This window comes from Enhydra lutris, unplaced genomic scaffold (assembly GCF_002288905.1).
Source record: "Enhydra lutris kenyoni isolate GAN:26980312 unplaced genomic scaffold, ASM228890v2 scaffoldscaffold12, whole genome shotgun sequence".
Taxonomy (NCBI): domain Eukaryota; kingdom Metazoa; phylum Chordata; class Mammalia; order Carnivora; family Mustelidae; genus Enhydra; species Enhydra lutris.
Genome location: NW_019154096.1, coordinates 53,677,689 through 53,702,863, shown reverse-complemented (window position 1 = coordinate 53,702,863; position 25,175 = coordinate 53,677,689). Strand labels below are relative to the sequence as shown.

Here is a 25,175-nt window from a genome sequence, read left to right as displayed (position 1 = left end):
TTACCCTCAGGGAATGGGAAACACTGAGAAAAGGGTCAGGTCACTCTGAGGCCAGACTGAGCTGTGACTATCCTAGGACCAAGGCATGAAGGCCTGCTTGGATGGGAGCTCGATGGCCCTAGCCTCCTGGCTCCGTCTGCTGTGGTGGCCCCTGGCCAGGGTCCCTCAGGGTGTGTGGGCTGATCCCAAGGGAGAGAGAGCTGGGGGCGGGGAGGGTGGGGAGCCCAGGCAGGCAGGCAGAGGGGAGGGAGGGAAGGCCACTGACAGCAGAACAAATGCTTGTAATTTTATAACCAATCTCAGCGTGTCCGTGGGGGGCCGTTTGCGCCTCCACTCAGGACCAATCAGCCTGACAGAGCTATGAGTCTGCCTGAGTGAATGTGAGCAGCTCCCCCCCCCAACACCACTTACTGCAATCTCATTACCCGCCCAGCCCAAGACTGGCCAGAGCTGAGGGGAGGCAGGGAACGGGGATCCAGCCCATGCTGGAGCGGAGCCAGGCCAGGGCCAGGGTTGGGCCTGGGGCCAGGAGGGCAGGTGGGCGGTCTTGCAAGTCCAGGGGCCCTAGGGGAGGAGGATGGGAGGCAGGCTCCAGAAAACGTTTACTGAGAACGCGCTGGTGGCTGAGCATGGAGGGTACAGACAGGGCACAGATCCCTGCCCTCACGGGGCTTGCAGTCCGCTGGCAGCGGATGGAGAGGACTAGAGGGACGGGCCCTGGGGAAGGTGGAGATGGGAGAGGTGTCCTGAGGGTGAGGAGGGGCAGAGCCCTAGAACAGAGCTGGCACTGGGCATGGGGCGGGAAGGTGGACATAAGACAACTGAGAGAGAAGGAACCAGAGGAACCTCAGAAGTGCGTGCAGAGCCCCAGCGGAGAGGTACAGGGCATGGGAGAGAAACGCCCCTCTGGGAAGAGAGGAGGGCGGCCAGGAGAAGCCGGCTGGGCAGTGGTGGATATTAAAAGACGGTCTTGCTGGATATCTGGCTCTGGGGATGGCTATGTGCCCATTAGTCTCTCTAATTGTCAAAAATCTAATTTAGTGTCTGGAGCCCGGGCCGGCCTCGGGTTAAATGGAGGGAGGCAGGCTAGCCATAAATCCGCCCTCCCGGTCGGGGCTGGTGTTAATTCTACAGTTAAGTGAGGGGGTGAGGAGGGCAGCAGGATGGGACAGGGAGGTTTCGGGAAAGGGGCTAAATCTGACCCTGTGTGCCAGCCTTCTGTACTAAGTCACAGCCAGGCCCTCCTCTCTTGCTGGAGGAGGGGGACTCGCCTGGGCTCATGTGGAACCCCATGCAGGGGAAGGGCCTCCATGTGTGATGAGCTCAGGACCAGAGTCCTCTCAGGGTCTTTTGTGGCTGGGATTGTAACCCATCAGCCCCTTCTCGAGGGCCCACTCTGGGTCTCTGTGGGCTCAGCTCCTCTCAAGTGATTATGTAGGAAGGTTATATATACTTCCTAGTAACATAGTGAGCCTTTGGTGAGGAAGGGGCCATGGGGATTCACAGCATGTGATCAAGTGACTGGTCATCCTGTTTACCGAACAGCCTCAGGGATGGGCACCTGTGGGCCATTCCTCAGTGGGGAGAACAAACACAAACCCTTGGGTGGCCCAGCCTCTCCTTCACTGGGTCACTCCAAACAAGGTGCATGGACAGACTGGAAGCTGGACTGGGGCAGCCCCTGGGGCCTCCTGGGTCCTTAGGCAGGGGAGGGCTCTCCACCTGGGCTTGGTAATGACCTCACTCCCCTCAGAGCTGCTAATTGAAAGCAAGGGGTGTGGCAGGCGCAGCAGGAAACGTTGGGGGACTGAGAGGGCTCCCTGAGAGGCTCTGCTTCCATGGGGGGGGAGGAAAACAATTTCTCCTGGCTTCAGCTCCACCTCACCAGGCACCCACCCGGCCTCTCCCGCTGCTAACGAAGTGCCTTTAATTAGCAGCCTAATAAAATGCTCTTAATTGGCAAGAGCCAATCAGGAAGAAGAGAGGTCTCCTCCGTTAGTCATTGCCATGGTTGTGCAGCTCTAGGTTTCAAGGGGAGAGGGATTCCAGGCCAGCCTTGTTTTAGGACACAGTGACTTCAGGGCTGACTCTTCCAAGGGCATGCCCTACCTGTCAGCTCTCCTGACACTGGCTTGAAGGTGGGACCCAGAAAACCCAGGCCCAGCCTCTGCTCAATTCTGGGCTCGGGAGGCTAGCTGGTGAGTGACAACTGAGTAGGTGTCAGTGGCTTGGGTGGTCTTTGCTGACTCCTCCCTCCCTGTCCTTAGTTGTTAGGGAGGAGACTCTGGTGTGGTCTCAGGCAATGCGAGGAGACCCCCTTTCTTGCAGCTCGGATTCCCCACCTGCAAAATGCTAGGTGTGCCTGAGCATCTGATGTGCCTTCAGTCCTAGCAGGGTAGTTTTGCACTGCGGCCCTGATATCTAACAGTCTGAGAGCTCCCACGACCACAGTGTCAGTCCAGGTAGGACAGGCACTGAGACCACAGGTGACAGATCCAAGGAGTCTGGTCAAGCAGGGAGGAGCACCACCACTGAAAGCCCATAGATGGAAAACAAGAGGGAGTGGAAGGGGTCTGTCAATGCTGATAACCTTGTACCCATCTTCCAAGGTTTGGTTTAAGGAGGGAAGGGGGTGGGTTTACCTCAAGTAGCAGTGTTTTCCCTCAGATGGTCAATGCACCCTTTTGTTAAAAAAAAAAAAAAAACCCACAAAAAAAACCCCTAATAATTTTATTTTTAACTAATCTCTACACCCAACATGAGGTTCCATCTTAAAACCCAGAGATCAAGAGCTGCAAGCTCTACCTACTGAGCCAGCCAGGTGCCCAGCTCCCTTAATTTTTGTAGCTTGGTGGAGTTTCTCTGGAAATTGTTCCTAAATATGAGCTCACCTTTCCAGAAACTGACCAAATGGGATGCAGAGGTAACCCATCTTCTCAGTCACTGAGGAGGCAGAGGAAAATCGAAGTTCTGGGGCCCGGCTGGGTTGTGCCAGGCTGAGGCTATTTTGACCAGTTCCCAAATTAGACATCATTTTGGCTTTGATTTAATTCAACATGCAACATTGTCTGCCAGGGGCCCCACATTTTTCCACACCATTTGGCCCTGACTTCTCTAAATGTTGTTTTCTCACGTCAGATTATCTTAGAAGGTTCACTCCCTCAATTTATATATAGAGATTTGTTGTCCTCTTGATGTTGGGGCAAAGAGACAAGACACTTAGAAAACTCTTTAATCTTGTATTTGTAATTTGTTACTTTTTTCTGAACAGTTAAAAAAAAAAAAAAACCAGAACACACTATTTTACCATGATCCTAGGTTGTGAACATATTGGTACCTTGACTACACATCACGATAACATAACCACAAAAGTCAAAGCAGTCAGTACTAGAGTCTAGAGAACAGAGGGCTGAGCCAACTAAAAGCTCTCAGGGAAGCTCACACTCATTGCCAGGCCTGCCCCATAGCTGGAGTCCAGCGAACATCCCTCACTACAGTCTGGGTGGGCTTGGGTGATCACTGATTTGGGAAAATGTTCATTTCCTTGGTACCCAAAGGTCTCACCCTCCTTTGTTGGTCTTTTCCCTCAGTGTCCAAGAAGAGAAAGGGATAGAGGGGAAGGGATACTTTATAATGCCATTTTCCACACTGATCCTTAAATACACACATAGCCAACCACGAGCTAAGAGCTGGGTGGGCTGGAGAACACGTTTTAGAGGTCATCTGCCTCCAGGAAATTTTAGATCACAGGTACTCAACTTCCAATAGAAGAGGTTTCCAGATATCAATGCATTAAGTTCCACCGGAAATCAGGCACCCATAATTGTGCTCTTTTGGTTTCTCTCCTCAGTTCCAAGTATTATGAAGTCACAAACGAACTACAGATAAAAACAGCAGAAGCAAAACTCAGCTTTATTACCCTAAGAGATGGCTATCTTTCTGGCACTGATTATGTTGAGCCAATGGTAAAGTAAGGGGCTCTGGTCTTTCAGTGATCAGCTGTATGAAACCCAGGGAGATGAACTCAGCCTGCAGGCTTTGGGTGTGCTGGTTACAAGTAAGAGTTATTCTAGAAGGGAAAAGAGGAAGGCAAGGAGAAGCAAGGGCACCTTTTCATGTTCTCCAGCTCTTGGAAAAATCTGTTCAGCTCATCCAAACAGGGAAGATCAGAAATGTGGATTAAAGTTGTATGGTAAACCTGATCAGCAGAGTGTGTGATGGTCACAGGTGGTGGGTATCTAAGCATCACTTTTTATACTAGGAAGTACCTTTGGATTCCTCCAGAATTAAGCCTGCAGCCTAGGCTTTCATGCCTGCACTATTCTGGGTTGGACTGCTCACATGTCAGCCAGGAAGGTATTATCATCTAAAATAAATGGAAGATGCCAAGAAGGTCAACAGTACCAAGGTATCTAATCTACTTCTAGGAAAGAAAATAACCACCTTAATTATTTCCAATATCCCCCCTGCCCCACCCCAAGCCCTTGGTTTCCAGATACAATCAAATGCTAAGTAAGGAGTAGAACAACCACAGCTGTTCCGACCAATGGTACCAGGAGATGGCAGAGGAGAAGAGTGCATATTTTCTTCTCTTCAGCTTATGACTTTACAAAAGAAAAATAAAAAGGCTTCTTCTTACTCAAGCAGAAAACAGAATGATTTAGGGGTCCCAGGTTTTTTTTTTTTTTTTTTTTTTTCCAGTTCAGAAACAAGTTATGAGGGCCAGACTTTATTACTTGTCAAAAGAGTTCCAGAGAGTCCAGTCTCTGAAGTTTCTGGTGAAGAGTCGCCAGAAAAAATTTGCCAAGGGACAAGTGTAAAAGGCCTCCATTCATAATTCATGTCCACTTTCAAACTGCCCATAGGAAAGGAAAAGGATGTTCTCAGCAGTGAAAATACACACACGTGCAGCAAGGCATGCTGGTTTTGTCCGAGCAGCCCCGGTGTGACTGGAGAGCTCCCGCGTGCCCAGAGAGCTCCCGGGTGCAGGCGCATGCACACGCTCGCTGTGTGTCCGCCTTTGAAGGGGCTTCCTCCCATCTTTAAGAAACATCTCTTTCAGGCCCACACAGGAATTTTAGTGAGAAGAGACTCATCTACAATGGAGACATGCCATTTCAGAGCCAAGAGACTCCTTCAGCTCCTTTTCTACCATTCTTTTCAATGTATTGAGACTTTCTTTGTTTCTCTTTTCTTTTTAAAAAGGTCAAACTTTACATTTATTCTAGCCCAGTTGGGGATTAGTGATAATCAATTCCCACTGAAATCATGCAGAGATGGTAAGTGGGGTTTACCTTCTCTGGAAATGAACTTCTACTTACCTGATTATTTCTTCTACAATGAACTGGTAAATGACCCCCAGAGCTGAGAAATGTGACTGACTCAGTTTTTCAGACCACTTAACTTCATTCCCATTTCCATCAGCAGCAAAGGACAACTTGGAGAACATGCTCGATGGAGCTAATGGCTCCAGACTGTGGGGTCCACCCTTGATCTCATTTATGATGTACTGGACAGGCTTCAAAACAATCTTAGAAATAATCTACCTTCAACTGAACCTAGATGGGAGAGCAAAACCCCGGGCACCAATGAATATTCAACAGCTCTCACTTTTAAATAGCAGCATATAACAGAAGGGCTAGTAAAGTTATGGCTATTGGACAACATTTTCAAACAGCTTGAAATCCATGCCTCTTTAATGCCTGACCTGTATGTTACTCAGGGCGGACAGCCCTCTGCCTCACCGGTAGCAAAGTCCTTAACCAATCAAAAAGCCAAAAATAGTCAATCAACACAATAGACAAGGAACTCTGAGGACAGCTAAATAGAAAACATTTCTCTGTAGCATTTGGGTGGTTGGGAAGGGAATTATACTCAGGAAGTATTTCCCAGGCAATGACATATCACACTGCAAAATATTTTCTGAATGTAATCTGGAACCAAAAGCTTAAAAGCACTCTTAAAGCTGGAAAGGAAAAACGCATATGCACAACTTGCCTCTCAATACATAGTAACAACATTCAGTCAAATCCGAAGGGAAAGGTGAAGATGACTTTCTCTCCCTCTCCCCCTTGCTGAACTAAAAGGTGGTCTGGCTTTGAGGTCATCTGCAACTGGCTTCCATTCTGATGTTTTTACAGCAGCTGATTAAAAGCAGGCTTTTCTTTTACTCAACTGCTTTGCTTAGGAACGGAAACAGCAGGGCTGACCGACTGCTCAGCTTCCGAGGGAAGCTAGAGACTGCAGTGTGGCTCTGGACCTGTGATGGGTGCGCCCAAGCCACACGAGAGGGCTGGTGCAGCATCGAGTCTCTCCCGGGAAACAAGCTGGCACAGCCCATGCCGGTAGTATTCCCTGCGTTCCCGAGCTGGGGAGGCACATGCGTGCACCCTGCCCGACGCTCATACAGCTGCCTTTTAAGTGGCCAGGGTGGCCTGGCCCTTGCTGAGGTCCACTTGTTTATGTTGCTTACCAACTTCCAGAGAAATTTTATTGGCTGGGGAGAGTGGAGAGTTAAATAAGGCCAGAGGAGAAAGAAAAGGAACGAGAAGGCAGTTTCTGCCCCATTAGTAAACCCTGTGTGCCAAACTTCACCCTGATCCTCTTTCTGGCAGCTTTGCCCTTTTGTAAATACCGGGTTTGGGAAAAGCAGGAGGAAGGTTCTGCAGTGCAAGGTTGAGGTGATTAGCTTGCTTTCTGAGAGATGATATTTACTGTTCTAAATAAGAGAGAAATCCACTTTTATCTCTGACCACCTCTTCAGCTACTCTGATCGTGGTCTTGGCAAAGACACAGGAGCTGGGTGCCCACAGACCCTGATGAGCAAGTCAGAGATGTGAACTATTATGCAGAATACACCCAGGACTGGCTCTGGCCATTTCAAATCTTTCTTGAGGCTGAGCCTTACCAGTGATTTAAGATGAAGTACAATGCTTTTTATTACACATCTAATTGTTAATGAGAGGAAATGCAATCAGCAACTCCTTTCCACACTCTACATGGAATCGAGGAGACTGCTGAGTCCAGAAAAGATGTGGCCATTGATGGAGCCCAGGCAATTTCTGCCCCTGCCCCCACCTTTTTTGGAGGGGGGTTTTGTTAGAAGGAGAGAGAGAAGAGTTGCAAATATGATGAGAGTACCTTCTAAGAATCCACTGCTGCCACACAGGGTCACTTGCAGCAAAAGCCTGGGTTTGAAATTTTGACTGGACAGCATTTGACTCTTCTGAGTGTGGCCATTTTCTCGCTGATTTGCCTCATGTTAACTGAGAACCTCTCTTCATATGCTTTCTTCGCAGGTGCAGCAGAGAAACAGGTTGAAGGAGAGTGGGAGAAAGGGGAGGAGGGACAGAAACAGAAAGAGATGAAAGGCAAGAGGCCCAGATCTCCCAGTTGTGTATTGTTTTTCTTGCTTTTTCGCCCCAAAGGCCATACGACAGCTGTCTTCTCCTAAGCACAGTGGGGCTTGGCTGGTCCTGCCAGGTGCTGGGCGTTCCTGGAGTTCACAGGGAGAAACTGGGTGCTGTCTGGCTTGAAGTTGTACCCCCTGTCCCCTAGAAGTTGGGTCTCACAGAAGGCTATATAGGGAAACTAGTTCTTCTGCTTAACGGCAAAGCAAGAGAGATTCTGGCAAAACACTAAATATATTTATAAGTCATCTTTGTCTGGAACCAAATGAGGAAAAACAGGTGCAGAGAGGAGAGGAGGGGAGGTGAGGTGAGGTTTAAAAGTTCCAATCATTCACAAAAGATAAAAGACATCTTCTGATAGCAGCATGGAAGCAGTCAGCTGTGCTGAGCAGACCATCCTGGGCCGACTGCAGACCAACTGTGTCCCAACAGGAGTCTCAGAGCCCCACCCCTCGGCTAGTCCGGGAAGAGGGTAGTAGTTTGATTGTTACTGTTGTTGCTCATCCTGGTATTGGCAGATATGTTAAATACCGCAACTTTAATGAGTCCTGTGTGAAAATAGAGCACAGAGTCATTAGTCCCTTTCCCTACATTTCTCACTTGCTCTAAGAGGAGAAGAATTTTAGCTGTCAATTGGGAGAAAGGCTCAGAGGTCCTTCCTAACACCTGCTCCCTGCCCACACCAAGCAGGAGCTTCTGTCAAGGGCTGCGGTGCCTGCCTGGGGACACAGTGGGGCTCACGGACATGCTCCGGGCCGCAGCGCCCATGCAGAGTGACTCTGGTATCTTGAGATTAGGAGTCACTCTGATGGGTTGCCAAGATCTCACCTGCTTTCTGTAATGGTGGAGCAGGTGAGGCTAGCTCTGAGGTGCTGGCCCTCAGTGGCCAGAAGCACAGTTGTGCCACCAGCAGAAGTGGGGCAGCTGGATGAAGCTGTCTGGCCACTTGGCAGAGGGCCCTGGCAGAGTGGACGAGGGGAAAATCTGAGTGATGGAAGTGTGCACCAGACACACTCCTCAGAACGTCAAGGACGGATGTATAGGTGGTGGCTGTAATGTGGCCTGGAGATAAAGACAGAGGTTAGGACTAGAGATACAAGTTTGAGGGTCACCTACGTTAAGACAAGAGCTGAAGCCTCAGGAAGACAAAAAGCACCCCAAAAAGGAAGCTTTGATAAGGAAAAAAAGTCTGACATACACTCTGAGGGAAGGTTTTTGTTTCAGGGGTGAAGAGGAGAAAGGAGACACAAACAGAGAGCCAGGAAAAATATTAAATATGGCAAAATGCCATAATAATCTCATCTGGCAAAGGAGGGGATAGGTACATGATGATTACAGTATTACTAACAATGACCACTTTTTACTGAGGGCTTGTTCTGTGCTAGGCTCTAAGAATTCTGACATAAGAATGTGACATTTCAATGCAATCCTCACAACAGCTCTGTGAGGTAGGGACTGCAACCCATCTTACTAAGACGGAATATGAGGCTCTGGAAGTTGCTTGCCCAGGGACACATATCTAGGATTCTCACCTGAGCCTGCCTGTGTGACCCGGCTGAGGGACAGGAAGCAGCGTGTTCTCTGTGAGAACAGTGAGCGCTGAAGTGAGTCCAGCAGGGCATGGACCACCCCCTTTAGAACCACTGCAGAAAGACATGCAGAAAAGTGTACTAAATCTGTAACCTCTGCCACAGAACTAAGGCAAGTCTGGGAAATAAGAAACCATAACGACAGCAACATTCCCCACTAGTACAGTTTCCCCAACCCAAGGATGACCTACTTAACGGATTTGAACTACTTGACACTGGGTGTGATCTGAATATATTATCACAGAGATAAAGATGAAATGTAGGATGTTCTCCTGCCTCAGAGGGAGGTTGGAGACTTAAGTGGGCGAATACAAGGAGTTGTCACCAACTCCAGAGCGACTTTCAAGGTCTTTTTTGGAGGGGGGTGGGTGGGGCTAAGGATAAAAAAGCCATGTTTTACAGTCCAATGACACTGACAAGGCAGAGCTGTGAGAAGTCATCTAAGAGATGTCACCAAAAAATTTTTCTACCTACACATCATTTACTTGGTTTAAAGGCTCTCTGTTACAGGAACTGGTTTGATCTGCGAACTACAAAGTCATGGGCCTTACAGCTTACTCTTAGCTTTGAAACTGATTCAACTCTCATTTTATTTTCTTAACAATCCTATTAGATAACTGTGGCAGAAAGGATTCATTCTACTACATATGGATCATCTAAATCTAGATCAAGAATCATCTAGAACTGAGCTAGCTACCTCGATGAAAGACAGTGTCCAATGTGCAGCCCCAGCCCTTTCTCAAGCTGTTACTTCACCTGCTTTACAGGAATTGGAGATAAAGGGTACGAGAAGGCTCCATGAGCTAGCAATAGACAATATTCCATCTCCTACCCACAGTGCTATGTACACAATTTTTTTTCATACCTGGGCAAATATGAGGTCACTGTATGATTATTTATCTGGAGATATAGGTGTATGTTCGAGAAGGGGAGCGGGGGGGTTCAGCTTGGGCAGCTGGATCGTTTAGGAAGTCCCAGATGAGGATTGTGTCATCATGTGAACTACTGACAATCTGGAATTCATCAAACTGGAGTCGGAAAACTCTTCCAGAATGCTCCTAAAGCAGCAGAAACAAAAACTTTAGAACTACTCAAAATCAAAAGGACACAGATTCAGCAACATGTCAAAGAAGTCTATGGAAAGACTATGTATGTGAATGACGATAATCTCTAATATTTAGCTGTTTCAAGAATACAGAGAAAAAGCAATCTGGATTACGGGCAAAATGGAAAAAGTCAAAACACTGGGCAGTTGACTTTGTACAATCAAAGTTACGTTCACTAGAGCTGAGCCATGACAAAGAGTATGCTGGTTTCTTACTGCTAACTCTCCTTGGTTTAGGCTGAATGAGAACATTCCTCAGTACTTCCCTGGCCTTACCTTCTTTCTGTATCTGTTGGATTCCTTTAAAATCAGAGGCCAAGACTGATGACCAGTAATACGAGGTGTGCTGCTAAATGTTTATCAACGAATTCTCCCCAATTTGTAAATGCATGCATACATTTTTATGGCGAAAAAACTGCTACAGTGGCTAATCTCAAACTATCCATGTAAGACCAACCAACTTGCAAAACTCATGAAAATTTGAGAACTGTCTTTCATAAGCAAGGTTCAAACCTGCTCTAGTGAACACTGGCGTTAACTACCACCTTGTTCAAGATGTAGAGTATTTCTAGCATCCTGAAAATTGCTCTCATGCTCCTTACTTCTCAAGTTTACTTTCACCCCAATGCTTTCAGCATCAATTCATTTTTTCTGTTCCTGAATTTCATATAAATACACTCATATAGCATCTATTCTTTTGTGCCTGGTTTCTCTTACTCAACAGTGCAAGATACCTCTTTGTTACTGCGTGTAATGTTCTTTTGTAAAATTACTAGTTGCCACTCCATTAAATGAAAACACATTTAATCTTTTCTCCTGTGGTGGACATATGGGTTGACTGTAGTTTTGGCTATTTAGTGAATCTGCTATGAACATTTATCTTCATGTTTTTTGAAGGATATATGCTCTCATTTCACCTAGTAGTGCTGTGGGGCCACAGATGGAGCAGGTATATGTTTAGTTTAAGTACGAACAGGGAAACAGTTTTATTTTTTTTTTTCAGTTTTATGAAAGTTGTGCCAATTGATACTCTCACCAGCAATGTATCAGAGTTCCAGTTGCTCCACATCTTTACCAACCAACTGATACTATCAATCTTTTCAATTTTAAACATTTCGGTATGTTACTGGAGTTTCAATTTGCATTTTTCTGTATGAAGTTGAGGAAGTACCTCCTCTATGGGGCACTGGGTTTTACCAAAATGGGCACTGGATTTTGCCAAATGCCTTTTCTGCATGTACTGATATAACAATGTGATTTTTTCTTCTTTAGCTTTTTGATAAGATGGATTATACAGCTGAATTTTTGAATATTAAACCAGTTCTGTATACCTGGAATAAATACCACTTGGGTCATGGTGTATGCACATTTATACACTAAACATCACTGGATTCACTTTGCTAATATTTTGATGAGGATTTTTTTAAAGAGTTACTTCATTTTCCTGGCATATTGCTACCTTTTAATTAAGTATAGGTATTTTCTTTACTGTGAAATCACTAAATATAAGGACCGTGACAAGACTACACTTAGATTTTAAGCAAAGTGTTTAAAATATTACCAAAAAATCCTGCCTAATAAACTTTTATTAGTTATACAATTGTGTTTGCCTATTACCTTATTTTTTAAAATATTTTAAATTTGCATCATGGTAAAAACCACATAAAATTTACCATTTTATCTATTGTTAATATTGTATAGTTCAGTATTGTTAAGTACATTCCCACTGCTATACAATCAATCTCTAGAACTTTTTCATCTTGCAAAACTGAAACTCTATACCCATTTAACAACAACTCCCTATTTCTCTCGCTCCCAACCCCTGGCAACCACCATTCTACTTTCTGGATTTGACCACTGTAGACTTTACGTACTTCTTCTAAGTAGAATATTAAGGTACTTGTCTTTTGTGACTCATCTGTTTCACTTAAAATAATGTCCTCAAGTATTATCCATGTTGGAGTATGTAACAGTATTTCCTTTCTTAAGGCTGAATAATATTCTATTGTACATATATTCCAATTCATTCATCTGCTGATGAACACTTGGGTTGCTTCCACCTCTTGGCTACTGTGAATAATAGTGATATGAATATGGGAGTGGAAATATTACTCTGAGATCCTGCTTTCAATTCTTTGGGATATACACTCAGAATTGAGGGTGCTGGATCATAGCATAACTCTACCTTTAATATTTTGAGAAACCCCATACTGCTTTCCATAGAGTTGTAGCATTTTACATTCTTTACAAGAAGTAAATGAGCTCAGAGATGAGCACCTGTGTTTATGAGACATACTGATCTGTACTTTTAACACCTTTGCTTGCTTTTGGTATGAGGGTAATGCTGGCCTCATAGAATGAGTCAGGAAGTATTCACTCTGCTTCTATCTTCTACAAAAGATGTGAAGAATTGGTATAATTTCTTCCTTAAACACTTGGTAGAATTCACCAGTGAACCCATCTGGGCCTGGTGCTGTTTTGTAAAGTTATTAATTATTGATTTAATTTCTTTAATAGGTATAGTCCAATTCGGATTGTCTATTTCTTCCTATGTGAATTATAGAAGATTGTATCTTTCAAGGAATTGATCCATTTCATCTACGTTATCAAATTTGGGGGCACAGAGTTGTTCATAGTATTCCTTGATTACTATTCTTTTTAATGTTCATGGGATCCATAGAGACGTAAAATTGGGTTTAACATTTGGGTGTACATAAAAGCGGTTAGTTAACAAAGTCCATTCCTAATAAAGATTCTCAACAATCAAGGAATACAAAGAAACTTCATAATCCCCTGATAATGGGTATCTACAAAAAATCTACAGCTAACATGTATCTATATACATGTATATGAAAATGGTGAAAGACCAAGCGTCTTTTCCCCAAGATAAGGACAACGACTCTTACCAATTCTCTTGAACATTGTACTGAAGGTCTTAGTCAGTACAACGAAACAAGGGAAATGAAAGGTACACATATTGCAAAAGAAGTAACAAGTGTATTTCTATATGCTTGTAATGCACAGATCAGAAATTAAAAATTTTAAATACCCCCAAATTAAAATATCATTTACAACAGCACTAAAAATATTAAATACTTAGTGATAAATATGACAAAAGATGTGTCAGACCTTTATACTGAAGGCTATAAAACATTGAGAAATTTAAAGACCTAAACAATGTTCTCAACAAAACATTGTTGAGAAATTTAAAGACCTAAACAAAAACGCTCCATTTGTTTTTAATGTCTTTGTTCATGGACCAGAAGACAGTGTTGTTAAGAAGTTATTTCTCTCCAAACTGATCTAGATCCATCAAAATCCCAGTGAAAGTCTCATCTTTTATTTTATTATTTTTTTTGGTTGTTAAAATTGGCAGATTCTAAAATTCACATGAAAATTCAAAGGACCCAAAAAACTTTGAAAAGGAATGAAGTTGAAGGATGTACACTTCAAGAATTAATAAAAAGCTGCAGTAACCAAGAAAGTATGATACTGGCATCATGACAGACAAAAAGATCAATGGACCTGAATAGGTCCGTAAGTAGACCCACATAATATAGTCAATTGATTTTTGACAAAGCTACAGAAGGCAATTCAGACGAAAAAAGATAGTCTTTTGAATAAACAGTGGTGGAATATTGGATATCCATATAACTTTGATCCATACCTGTACCATCTATAAAAATGGACTCAAAATGAATCACAGACCAAAATGTAAAGCCTAAAACTACAAAAATTCTAGAAGAAAACACAGGGGAAGATCTTCGCAACTCTGGATTAAGTAAAGATTTTTTTTTTAGATATAACTGCAATTGACACAATCCATAATAGAAAAAGCTAATACAGTGGACTTAACAAAAATCAAGAATTTTCAAAAGGTACTCTTAAAAGAATGAAAAACAAAACATGGACTGGGAGAATATATTTGTGAATCACCAATCTCAGAAAGGACTTATATTATCCTGAATATATGAAAGAAATCTTAAAACTCAATAAGAAACCCAACCAATTAAAAAAATTAGCAGGGGCGCCTGGGGTCCTGGGATTGAAGGGTCCTGGGATTAAGCTCCTCATCGGACTCTCTGCTCAGAGGGGAGTCTGCTTCCTTCTCTCTCTCTGCCTGCCTCTCTGCCTACTTGCAATCTCTGTCAAATGAATGAATAAAATCTTTAAAAAAAAAATTAGCAAAAGATTCAAACAGATACTTCACCAAAGTGGATACACAGATGCAAATAAATGCATGAGAAGATGCTGAACATTATTAACATTAGGTATATGCAAATTAAAATCACAATGAGGTCTCAGGACACACTATTAGAATGACTCAAAAACACTGTACTAAGTATCAGGGGACGTGGAGTAACTGGAACTCTCATGCGCTTTCACATGATAAAACCGTTTTGGAAAACAGTTCGGCAGTTTTTAAAAATACAAAACATACACTTAACATACGACTTAACTATTCTGTTCTTATCAATTACTCCAGAGAAATGAAAGCGTATGTTCATTTCACTGAACACAAATATTTATAAAAACTTTATTTATTATAGCCCCAAACTGGAAACAACCCAAATTTCCATCAACCGGCAAAAGAATAAACAAATTATAACCATACAGTACAGTACCTACTCAGAAATTTTTAAAAAGCAATGAACTATTGATATAAATCAACAACATGGGTGAATCTCAAAATAATTAAGCTTAGCGAAAAGAGATAGACAAAAAAGAGTAAATACTGTACTGTATGATTCTGTTTATAAAACCTAGAAAATACCATCTAATCAATATTGACAGAAAGCAGATCAGTGGTTACCTGGGGATTGGAGTAGCAGAAAGTGGGGTGGGACTGGAAGGAGAGATTATAGAGGGGGCAGAAGATATGTTCATTATCTTGGTTGAAGTGGATGGTTTAACTGGTATGTACACATATCAGAATTTATTGAGTTGTACACTTAAAATATGTCCTCTATATTTTATGTCGATTTTATCTCAAGTCGGTTTTTAAAACTTACACAGACAACTCAATAAATGGATGAGGACAAGATATGAACAGACACTGCATAAAAGAAAAGCAAATAAAAAGATGTTCTACACCATTAGTTATCACAGAAATGCAAATTAAAACTACAACCACTACACACCCACTCAAATGGCTATGATTCTTAAAAAGCTGACAATACCAAGTTCTATCAAGGATGTGGAAAAAAGGAAAAATGGGACTTTCATACATTCCAGCAGTGGAAATACAAAATGGTTTGCATTTGTGAACTCCCAAAATGCCACTTTGGGAAACAGCCTGTAGTTTCTTTCAAATTTAAACACACACTTATTATAGGATCCAGAAACTGCACTCCTAGGTATTTACCTTAGAGGAAGGAAAATAGTATGTATACACAAAGATCTATAAGGCAATGTTTTCAGCATCACCCCAAACTGGAAGCATTCCAAATGTCCTTCAGCTGGTGAGCAAATAAACAAACTGGCTCATCCACACCGTGGACTACTACTCAGCAGTACAAAAGAACAGAGCACAAACACAGGCAGCGACATGAACGAATCTCGGAAAGCTACACACTGTATGACTGACTTTACAGGACATAGGTGAGACAGCAGAAGTACTGGAAGAGATCAGATGAACAGTTGCTGGGGTGGGGGAAGAGGGGATTAATATGAAGGGGCATCATTTTTGGGGTGGTGGAAATGTTCTAGATCTCGGTTGAGGTGTTTTACACACTGCAAACTTCAGAAAAAATACACTGAAAAAGGGTAAATTCTGCCGTGTATAAATTATACCTCACTTAGACTAACTGTAAATGAATGAAAATACACATTTCAAAAAACATGTGTGAAACATGCAAATAAAGCAGGTCTGGTGCTGCAAGAATGAGCTTTAAATCCAACAAGGAAGACAAAGAAATGCCTGCCTCTCTCTCTCTCTCTCTCTCTCTCTCTCTCTCTCTCTCTCTCTCGATTCTCCAGAGCAGAGACCACCAAATGTTCAGAGTTAGGATTCAGAATACGGGGCTTCAAATGCTAGCTCTCATCTTTTTCCTGCGTTGCGCTCCCTGGTGCCCCACCTAATCTTCTTTTTCAAATGGCAGCAGCTTTTAACCTTAGGCCATTCTCTCATCCGGGCGTTTGGTGAACACCATGATAAAGAATTTAGTGCTTTCAAAGGTGACTTTCCTCCTTTTGAGTCACTTCTTCCTTCAAATGTCAAGATGTTCATGGCAAGGGGTTATATGAGGAATAAAAGCAGTGGGATTCACGTTGCTGGAGGCAGCATGCCTCGAACAGGCTGCAGAGCTAGGGGGCTGACCGGGGGCTCCCACAGGCTCCCACAGCACTTTTTGCCCACACAGGTGTGCAGGTCCTCAACTTCTGGACAGGTTCCAATTTGAGTAATTATGCTCTCTTTCCCTAAGTACCCCCTACCGTTTCTGGTGGATACAGAATTCTTACTCACTTCCTGTACTAAACTGTGGTGCGGAGTTGCTGTGCAGCTGTTAAGCAGCTGCCACGCTCCGCTCCACACATAGCCTCCAAAGCACTTTTGGATGAAAGGCGCTATATAAACATATTTTATTGTCATGTACTGGTTGCCTTTCCACTTAGTAGTAGGTTTTGTGAGCTTCTAAGTATCAAATCCAGATCTGTATTCCATAGCACATCAATGTTTAATTTCTTCTCCTTCCTGTTCCCCAACCCCCTCTAAACAATGAGACTCTTACCACAAGGGTCCGTAGACAGAGTGTCCCTGCAGGAGCACGGGGGTCCAGAGCAGCTACAAGATCCCACACTTTAATTTTTCTAAAGATCAAAAAGGGGACAAAATCTTAATTAAAAGCAAAATTAAGGAAGAATAGCAAAAAGTCATGGCAATAAATATGCATGGTGAATGTGATTTATATGATAAATACAGTTCACAGGAATATATAAAAACTTTTTTGTTTTGGAGACTTGGTTCTTGCATTCATTCTTGGATAAAGGCTATTGGTCTTAATGGGAAAATGTATGGGTTTAACCTAAACACAAGAAATAGGTTAGCTTTAACCAAGCCGAAGACAGTGAATGGTAAAGTTATACCACACTTTGTGGCTGGGAAGAGATCTTATACATTAGACGTCTTAATGATATAAGAGGTTACTTAGACCTAGAAACCTGTAATTCTGAGGCATCTTCTTTCTGGTCAATTCTAAGAATGGCGCACGTAACATGTACCAGACAAGTGGAGCCCACTGAAGAACTATGGAGTTTATACAAGCAAATTCTCATATTTTGATTTAAGTAAGAAAAGTTTAGCCCTTCTGAAAATCAAACATACAGTCATGTCTCCTCAAGATAAGTAACAGACAAAATCCAAGAAAGATGGCAACAGATCAAAACCAGGGCAATGAGAAAATATGACATAGCTGGAATATGTCCTTATACCCTGAACAATTTCCCACGGGTAGAACAGTGATGGCCGACTTAAAGCAGAGGGAATGGTCTATTCCTGCTGTGTGAGTTGTCTTCACCACTATAGCCAGCTCCTAAACTAATATTTTAAGGTAGTTTCTGGTTTTTAAAAATCTGTCATTTTGTGAACTACAGCCTTCTACCCCCCACATCAGGCACTCTGACAAGAAGAAATGATAAAGAGGTTTTCGAAAGTGAATACACTCTTGTATGAGTTTACTTTGTGTTTAGCAGTGCTGGACATGGGATCCGTTCACAACATGAATGGATTCTAAAACCGCTGGAAATTAGACCAAAGAAAATAAAGATTACTAAACTTGTCACTGAAGTGCTAGGAGAAGTGAAGACAAGAGAGCTGCACTTTTAGGAATTATTCAAAGAGATCCAAATTCAAGACCCTATCACACTATGCCCCAAAGACACTGCCTTCAATATTTCAGTTTTATTAAGTCATTATTTTACACACATATGCTGGTATACTGGGTTTCCCCAGTTCTTTGTTTTATAGGGTAAAACAGACAAATACATAACCAAATAACTAAAATATTAATGAAAATCATGAGCAAACAAGTGCAAATAAACGACTGGGAAGAACATTTTAGAAAAGTAAACAAAGGAGAGGAGAACACATAGATAGACACAAGAAATATTGTATCAGATCCTTTCTGTGAGATCCAAATGTTTCAGAGTCAGGTTAATACTATATTTAACATCCTCAGGGAGAAGGGATCAAGATGTGCATTTTTTTTTAAACCCTGTTAGCAAACTCACCCATCATAGGCCCCACTGACTATCCTCTTGTTATCGAATCGAATACAGCGCACCAGTTCCTCATGGCCTTCTAATACTCGTAAACACGCACCACATTCTATGTCCCATAATCTGGAAGAGAAAATTAAGTCAAGTGAATTTTCATGTATTCTTTTCTAAGCTTGGCATGTTGTAATAATATACTTCTTATGTCTTAAAAAAATCCCCCAAAATAAAATCAATCAACATTCATACAAAAATGTATTGCTTTCAATGTAATTTATTTCCTTTCTGCTTTATAACTCAGGCAGAAAAAATGTATGATTTAAGTTCAAATGAAGTATATATTTTCAAAGCACAATGCTTTATACAATCCCGTAACCAGGGTCTCCAAGGCATAAAAAGGATGAATTCAATGTACCCAGTTGCCTATGAAAGAAATGACCAAGCCAAGAAAAGTAATGCTTCCTGAAATCACCAATAAGAACGAGCTATAGAGTGCCACTGATATCCTGCCTTCACAAAGCATGTCCACCTCTGTTACTAAGGACACTCTGTTTTCACCCACTGTCCAGGACAGTCTTTCTCTATAATGGAAACAAAAAGCAAGTTCTCAAAAACATTTATATACTAACTTAAAAAGCTGGCAGTGCCTGGCTGGCTGTCAGAAGAGCGTGAGACTCGATCTCAGGGTTGTGCGTTAGTGAGCCCCATGTTAGGTATAAAGATTACGTAAATAAAATCTTAAAATTGCATGCTTTCAGACTGAACCAAATGAAATGACAATTTCTTTAGATAAAATACAGTTTTGTTTTTTAAATGGCCTTTTCACCTTAGTACTTTCTGAAGGAAGGAAGAAGATTGATAAATCTTCCAAATTCTTTTTTTTTAATATATTTTTTTAAATTTTATTTATTTGACAGACAGAGATCACAAGTAGGCAGAGAGACAGGCAGAGAGAGAGAGCGAAGCAGGCTCTCTGCCGAGCAAAGAGCCCGATGTGGGGCTCGATCCCAGAACTCTGGGATCATGACCTGAGCCGAAGGCAGAGGCTTTAACCCACTGAGCCACCCAGGTGCCCCTAAATCTTCCAAATTCTATTTGTATCTCTGTCATTCACCTTTGTGAAGAGAAAACACCAAAAGTATTTCAATCTGTGGATTCTTCATAATTTCAAAGACTGGCAACTCCCTGGACAATTACGTAATGTGAAGAAAACAAAAGTTCACAATATGTAGTAGGGAAACAAATCTTTTCTTTCTTCTTCTTCTTCTTCTTTTTTTTTTTTTTAAGAACACTGGTGGAGAGAAAAGGCCGTTGGCTATTTATTAGCACTTTTCAACTGTACACAGGAGGAATTTAAAGAGGAGGGCCTTCAGCCTCCAACTACTTATCATTCTTGTCCACTTCTTCATTCAAGTAGTGCCTTTAAAACAGGTCTATCTGGTAATAAAACTATTACAGGAAGAAAACACATCAACAAAAGGCTTTGCTGTGCTTTCTGCTTGGGGCAAACTTTTCTTTTTTGGCCAACTTTTGACCCATGAGAAGCTACAGAAAGGAAAAACATCTGGGGCGCCTGGCTGGTTCAGCTGTAGACAGGAATTACTCCTGATCTTAGGGTTTTAACTTGGAGCCCCATGTTGGGGGTAGAGATTACTTAAAAATACAAAACTTAAAAAAAGAGAAGAAAAGAAAAACATTTTATTAGAAACATAACACACTCGAAGGTAACACATCCAGACTTCTGTGTGCTAACAATGAAAGGCAGGGTAACAGTGATCCCTTCTGGGTAAGAGCACCTGCTGCTCACCTAATAGTGTTGTCAGATGAGCCACTCACGACCAGTCTGTCTCGGTACTGCAAACAGGCAATGCCGCGTTTGTGTCCATTTAAGGTCCTCACAAATTCACAAGTACTTGTGTTCCATACCTGAAACAGAAATAGCATTTGGCAGTTGATTTGGTGCTTTTACTAGTAAGATCTATGGCAACTGGAGTCTTGGGAAAGCAGAAAATAGCACTGAGTCAATAGGGGGAAGACAACTTCTCAAACCACTCCAAATCAAAAACAGAGACGGGAAAAAATGGACAAGTTTAATTCACAACAACAAAGGGCTAATTTATAGTTGGCTGCTATCACATGAGAATTCCTCAAACTGATTTACTCTTATGGGGCTAATCTCGTTTGCAGCCAAATTTTCTTTCTTTCTTTCTTTTTTTTTTTTAAGATTTTACTTATTTGACAGAGATCACAAGTAGGCAGAGAGGCAGGCAGAGAGAGAGAGGAGGAAGCAGGCTCCCTGCTGATCAGAGAACCCGATGCGGGGCTCGATCCCAGGACCCTGAGATCATGACCTGAGCCAAAGGCAGAGGCTCAACCCACTGAGCCACCCAGGTGCCCCGCAGCCAAAGTTTCTTGAAGCTAAATTTACCCCTGCCCTTCTCATACTCACCATTATTTACAGGAATAAGATACCTAAGATTTTCATATGGCTTGTCTAACTTGTTGCCTTTTTACACATAGACTAGTGTCTGAATATTAAATTACTCTACACTGATGTTTAAATATGAAATTTTGTTTGTTCAGATTTTCACATGAACTCCCTTACTCTAAGTTGGGGAATTACTGAAAAATGCCTCATTACCTTTATAGTCCTATCTCCAGATGCAGAAACGATGTACTTGTCATCAAAATCTACAACATTGACAGCAGCTCGGTGTCCTACTAGCACCCTCCGGAGGGTGATGTCAGTTGGGGAGGCCATATCCCATACAGCAATGGAACGGTCTTTGGAGCACGTCACCATCATGCCATTATTGAAACGCAAGTGCAGAACTGCTTCACAATGGTGAATCAATGTGTTTAGCATTTCACCTGTATTTACATCCCATACCCTGAAACAAACAACATTAAAAAGGTTATCTGAGGTTTCGATGGTGCTCCTGGCTATAATCCTATTTGACCACCACATTCCCCATCCATCCCACCCCATTTTCATAATTAGCAGCTTTGAGGCTGAGCTGAGGTGAAGAGTTCTGATGGACCATGGGGGAAGTCATAGACGGAAGGCTGGACTAGGAGAGCAGGAAAAGGAAGAGACAGGATGCTGCCAGTGTGAAACCCTTAAGACAAACTACTTGAAATCTAGGTGAGTTATGGGGAATAGGAATGAAGATGTAACCATGATCACCTACTAACTGGGCCCAGACTTCAAGATAATTATAAAACTTCTGACATTCAATCTGATACCTTTAATGAGATACATTTTGAAGTAGGAATCTGACCCATAACAGTAGCATTAGTGTCCCATGGGTAGCCCTCAGGAAATAGAACTGACATGGGCCAAGAAGCTTCTGTAACAGACTGACTTAGTACTGTGGATTTGAGCCTAATTACCCTGGATCTTCGATTCGACCATATGCAAGCCAGGCACAAGATGAACTACACTCTGAGTTTAAGGCCCCATTTCTGTGCCTTGAATGGGGCAGAGATCAAAACTAGCCATCCCATTATAAAGGGGGACTTACAGCAGCAGAGTGTGGGAGGTTTGGACAGCCTAAGAATTTTGTGTGATGATATATTTAACTTTGATTACTCTATTTTTATGTATTTACTTTGATTTTCATAACACATTTTATTTCCTTTTCCAATTTAACCCCATCTTTTAGAAAATCATTTTGTCCCTTATCCTATAAATGATGTTAGCCTCTACAATGATTAGCTTCCTTGAGGCACTCCACAGCATCAATAAATGTTAAATGTCGATAACTATAAGAACTGAGTTTGCTATGCCTTTAAGTCAAAAGACAAGAAACAGGAACAGCCTTTTCTCTTCACAGAGGATAATTTCGAGTGGTAAACATTTAACTTTAGAGAGTCTAACAATGCAGTTAACTGCCTTTTTTTTTTTTTTAAGTTACTTTTGATGCATTATGTTTGCTAAATCCTTTAGCTTAAGGCAAAACTCCTAACAGAGGTTTCCAGCAGTGTTGCTGGTACCCAGAACTCAAGCTACACTGGACTCCAGCAGCATAATGGCTGTGTCATCAAATCACTAACACCTCTGGAAATTGAAGGCCCCTCCCTGAGTAAAGCTTGCAATTAAAAACTGCAGGGACAGCAGGGGAGGGGCTGGCAAAGAGAGAGCATTGCTCACCTGTACACATTTTAAAGGAGATAATGCATGCCTATACCACAGTTATAACCACCTGAAAAGAGGCTTTATTCCATTTACATCATTCCTCTGTGTGCTGGTTTTTGTAAAGAATGCAAAGTTTACCAAGTTTCTGTAATGGATGATTCCCCCCAAATTAAAACAGAATATGTAGTTTTCTTCAGTGTTCAAAAATGTAAACTTGCCTCAATCATTTCTAAATCAAGGTTTCTAGGTGGACACAATGATGTGGAGAGTTGATGGCTTATTCCTCTTTAGTTAGGAAGTTTCAGAACTGTGTGTTCATGCAGCTATATACAAAATTACTATCTATGACAAATAACAGAGCAGATCTGATTTTCCAGAGTTTGAAAGATCATTTGAAATTTTCTACCTGACTGTGGAATCCGATGATCCAGTTATGATCACCCTCTCATCATACTGGAGACACAGGACAGAACCCGTGTGGCCTGTGAGAATTCGCTTGCATTCCAACGTGCTTTTATCCCAGATCTAGGATGGCAAACAAGATCCTTTTGATCAATGTGATAAAGGGGTGCTGCTGAGACTTGTTGGCTCTATTATGTGTTTGATTCCCCGAAAGAATCAAAGCCCAGAGCAATGTAGAATGCATTCTTTTCTATAGGTATAGCTAAGCACTATATATATGTGTGGCTTCAATACTAATGCAGACTTTATCCTTTTCATTAAGGAACAGGGGTAGGCTATAATTATGTGAGGCCCAAAGGAGCAATAGCACATTCAATGCACTTTAAGAAGAGAATTTAACCCTAGGACTATCTGTACATGCTTCTGGCGGGAAGCAGGTAACTGTCCTTTAAGGAAATGATTCAGGCTTTGGGACTGGAAACAACCTAAAACTCTCATTTACTTTCTGGAAATAATGCTTAGATATGATGTTCAGACTGCCTTATTAATGTGGACACCCTTGTTCATTCACCCACCTTCCCATAACTAAACAAACCTCACCTTGATTGTGTTGTCTCGAAGGCCACTGACTATCTTTTGATCATCATACTGTAAACAGTAAACCCCTTTGCTTGTTTCACTTCGGCAGTGGATTCTCTGTAAACTATGTCTTCCACATCTCCAATTAGATTCTATTGTCTGAGGGAAGGAATGGTAAAGAGGAAGTAATTAGGAAAGGACCAGGACTAAGTTCTTATCTGACTTTCATGGCAACCAATAACAAATGTTCAATGCTTCACTATATTAAATACATAGACCTTAAGACAAACTAAAAATGTTTTTAAAAAGCCACTGTTTAAAATTGCATAACATTTTTCCATTTGCAAAGTTATTAAAGATTTATTTTCTAGAGCTCTCCCACATATAACTCATTCAATTAAATGATAAACTGGTGGAAAAAGGGTAACAGAGGTCAAGCTATAAACTACATAAGGTTATGTGCTCAGTGCTCCTCATACATATGTAGTGGCCATTTCTACTACCGAACTTCCAGGGAGGCTCAATTCAGAAGATATTTGAATATCAGATTGTAAGTGCAACTTTAACAGTCTCACTGCTATTGCATGAAGATACCATCTCTGCTCTCTCATTTAGCTACCAGTAAACAATCTATTTATTTTTTATTTTTTTAAAGATTTTATTTATTTGTTTGACAGACAGAGATCACAAGTAGGCAGAGAGGCAGGCAGAGAAAGAGCAGGGGAGGCAGGCTCCCTGCTGAACAGAGAACCTGATGCGGGGCTCAATCCCAGGACCCTGGGATCATGACCAGAGCCGAAGGCAGAGGCTTTAACCCACTGAGCCACCCAGGCGCCCCAGTAAACAATCTTTAAAAGCTTTAAAATTTTTTGCCTGGCAATTTATTATATTTTACCTGCCCTATTTACCAAAAATAAATTTATTTGGCAAATACTCAAATATACATAGATTCTTACCTCAATGTCTTGTATAATTTTAGGATAAAGTGCTCTGTAAAAAGAGTTGGGAGGAGCATTCCCATCAGGAGGTTTGTTTTTGAATAAATACTGTCCCCTAAAAAACAAATATTTCCCAATAAAAAAATCACAATATTATACATTTACAAGGAGCTTCATAGTTCTTCAAAGTGTTTTCACAGTTACCATTCCATATGATATCTATGACTAGCCTGGAAAGGCACAAAGCTAAGCCTGATTTCAGGAGTCCCACGCCAAGGAATAACTTTCTAGATTCTAAGGAACTAGGTTAATACTATCAACACAATGATTTGCAGTATAGCCATCAGAGTATAATGTTATAAGGTCAACAAACAGAGTATGTATAATCAGAACTTATCAACTCATCTTTCAGACCTCTGTAACACATAGATGCACTGGTCTTATCTTTTGAAAGTTTTATTGGTGATGAAAACTACTATCTCTGAACTGGGCACATGCCCCCAGTTTTTTTGTTTGTTTGTTTTTTTCCCCACTGAGTAAGTCTGTGCCTGTGTCAGGTCAGTGGAGCCTAGCATCATGGGCAGCGAGAATGTCTCTGTTATGGAGATCATTTTTTCTAGTCTGAACTTACATAGGGTAAGGTGGAGTGGCAGCTCAGGCGCCCAGGCTGTTCACGATCAGCATAGCTATGCTTTAAAAGCAGCAATTCAGTTCATTTCGACAGAAAACAAAGGGAACACAGGAGTGTCCAGCAGCAGGTATAGAAGAAGACGAAAATGCCTAAGAGCACTGTGCTCTCAA

General features: G+C 42.0%; 1 protein-coding gene across 3 annotated transcripts in view; it reads right to left on the bottom strand.

Moving 5' to 3' along the window:
• Positions 1 to 3,294: 3,294 nt before the first annotated feature.
• The window catches only part of LOC111145162 (beta-transducin repeat containing E3 ubiquitin protein ligase), a 218,970-nt gene continuing 197,089 nt past the window's right edge, over positions 3,295 to 25,175 (bottom strand). For all 3 annotated transcript variants that reach the window (XM_022499860.1, XM_022499861.1, XM_022499862.1), the window contains 9 exons: positions 24,393 to 24,489; positions 23,458 to 23,595; positions 22,862 to 22,980; positions 20,959 to 21,208; positions 20,125 to 20,243; positions 18,333 to 18,443; positions 16,835 to 16,913; positions 9,864 to 10,056; positions 3,295 to 7,957 (listed from right to left, as the gene is read on the bottom strand). In XM_022499860.1, the coding sequence (XP_022355568.1) occupies positions 9,895 to 10,056; positions 16,835 to 16,913; positions 18,333 to 18,443; positions 20,125 to 20,243; positions 20,959 to 21,208; positions 22,862 to 22,980; positions 23,458 to 23,595; positions 24,393 to 24,489 (1,075 nt within the window). In that variant the 3' untranslated portion in view covers positions 3,295 to 7,957; positions 9,864 to 9,894. The remainder of the gene's footprint in view (positions 7,958 to 9,863; positions 10,057 to 16,834; positions 16,914 to 18,332; positions 18,444 to 20,124; positions 20,244 to 20,958; positions 21,209 to 22,861; positions 22,981 to 23,457; positions 23,596 to 24,392; positions 24,490 to 25,175) is intronic.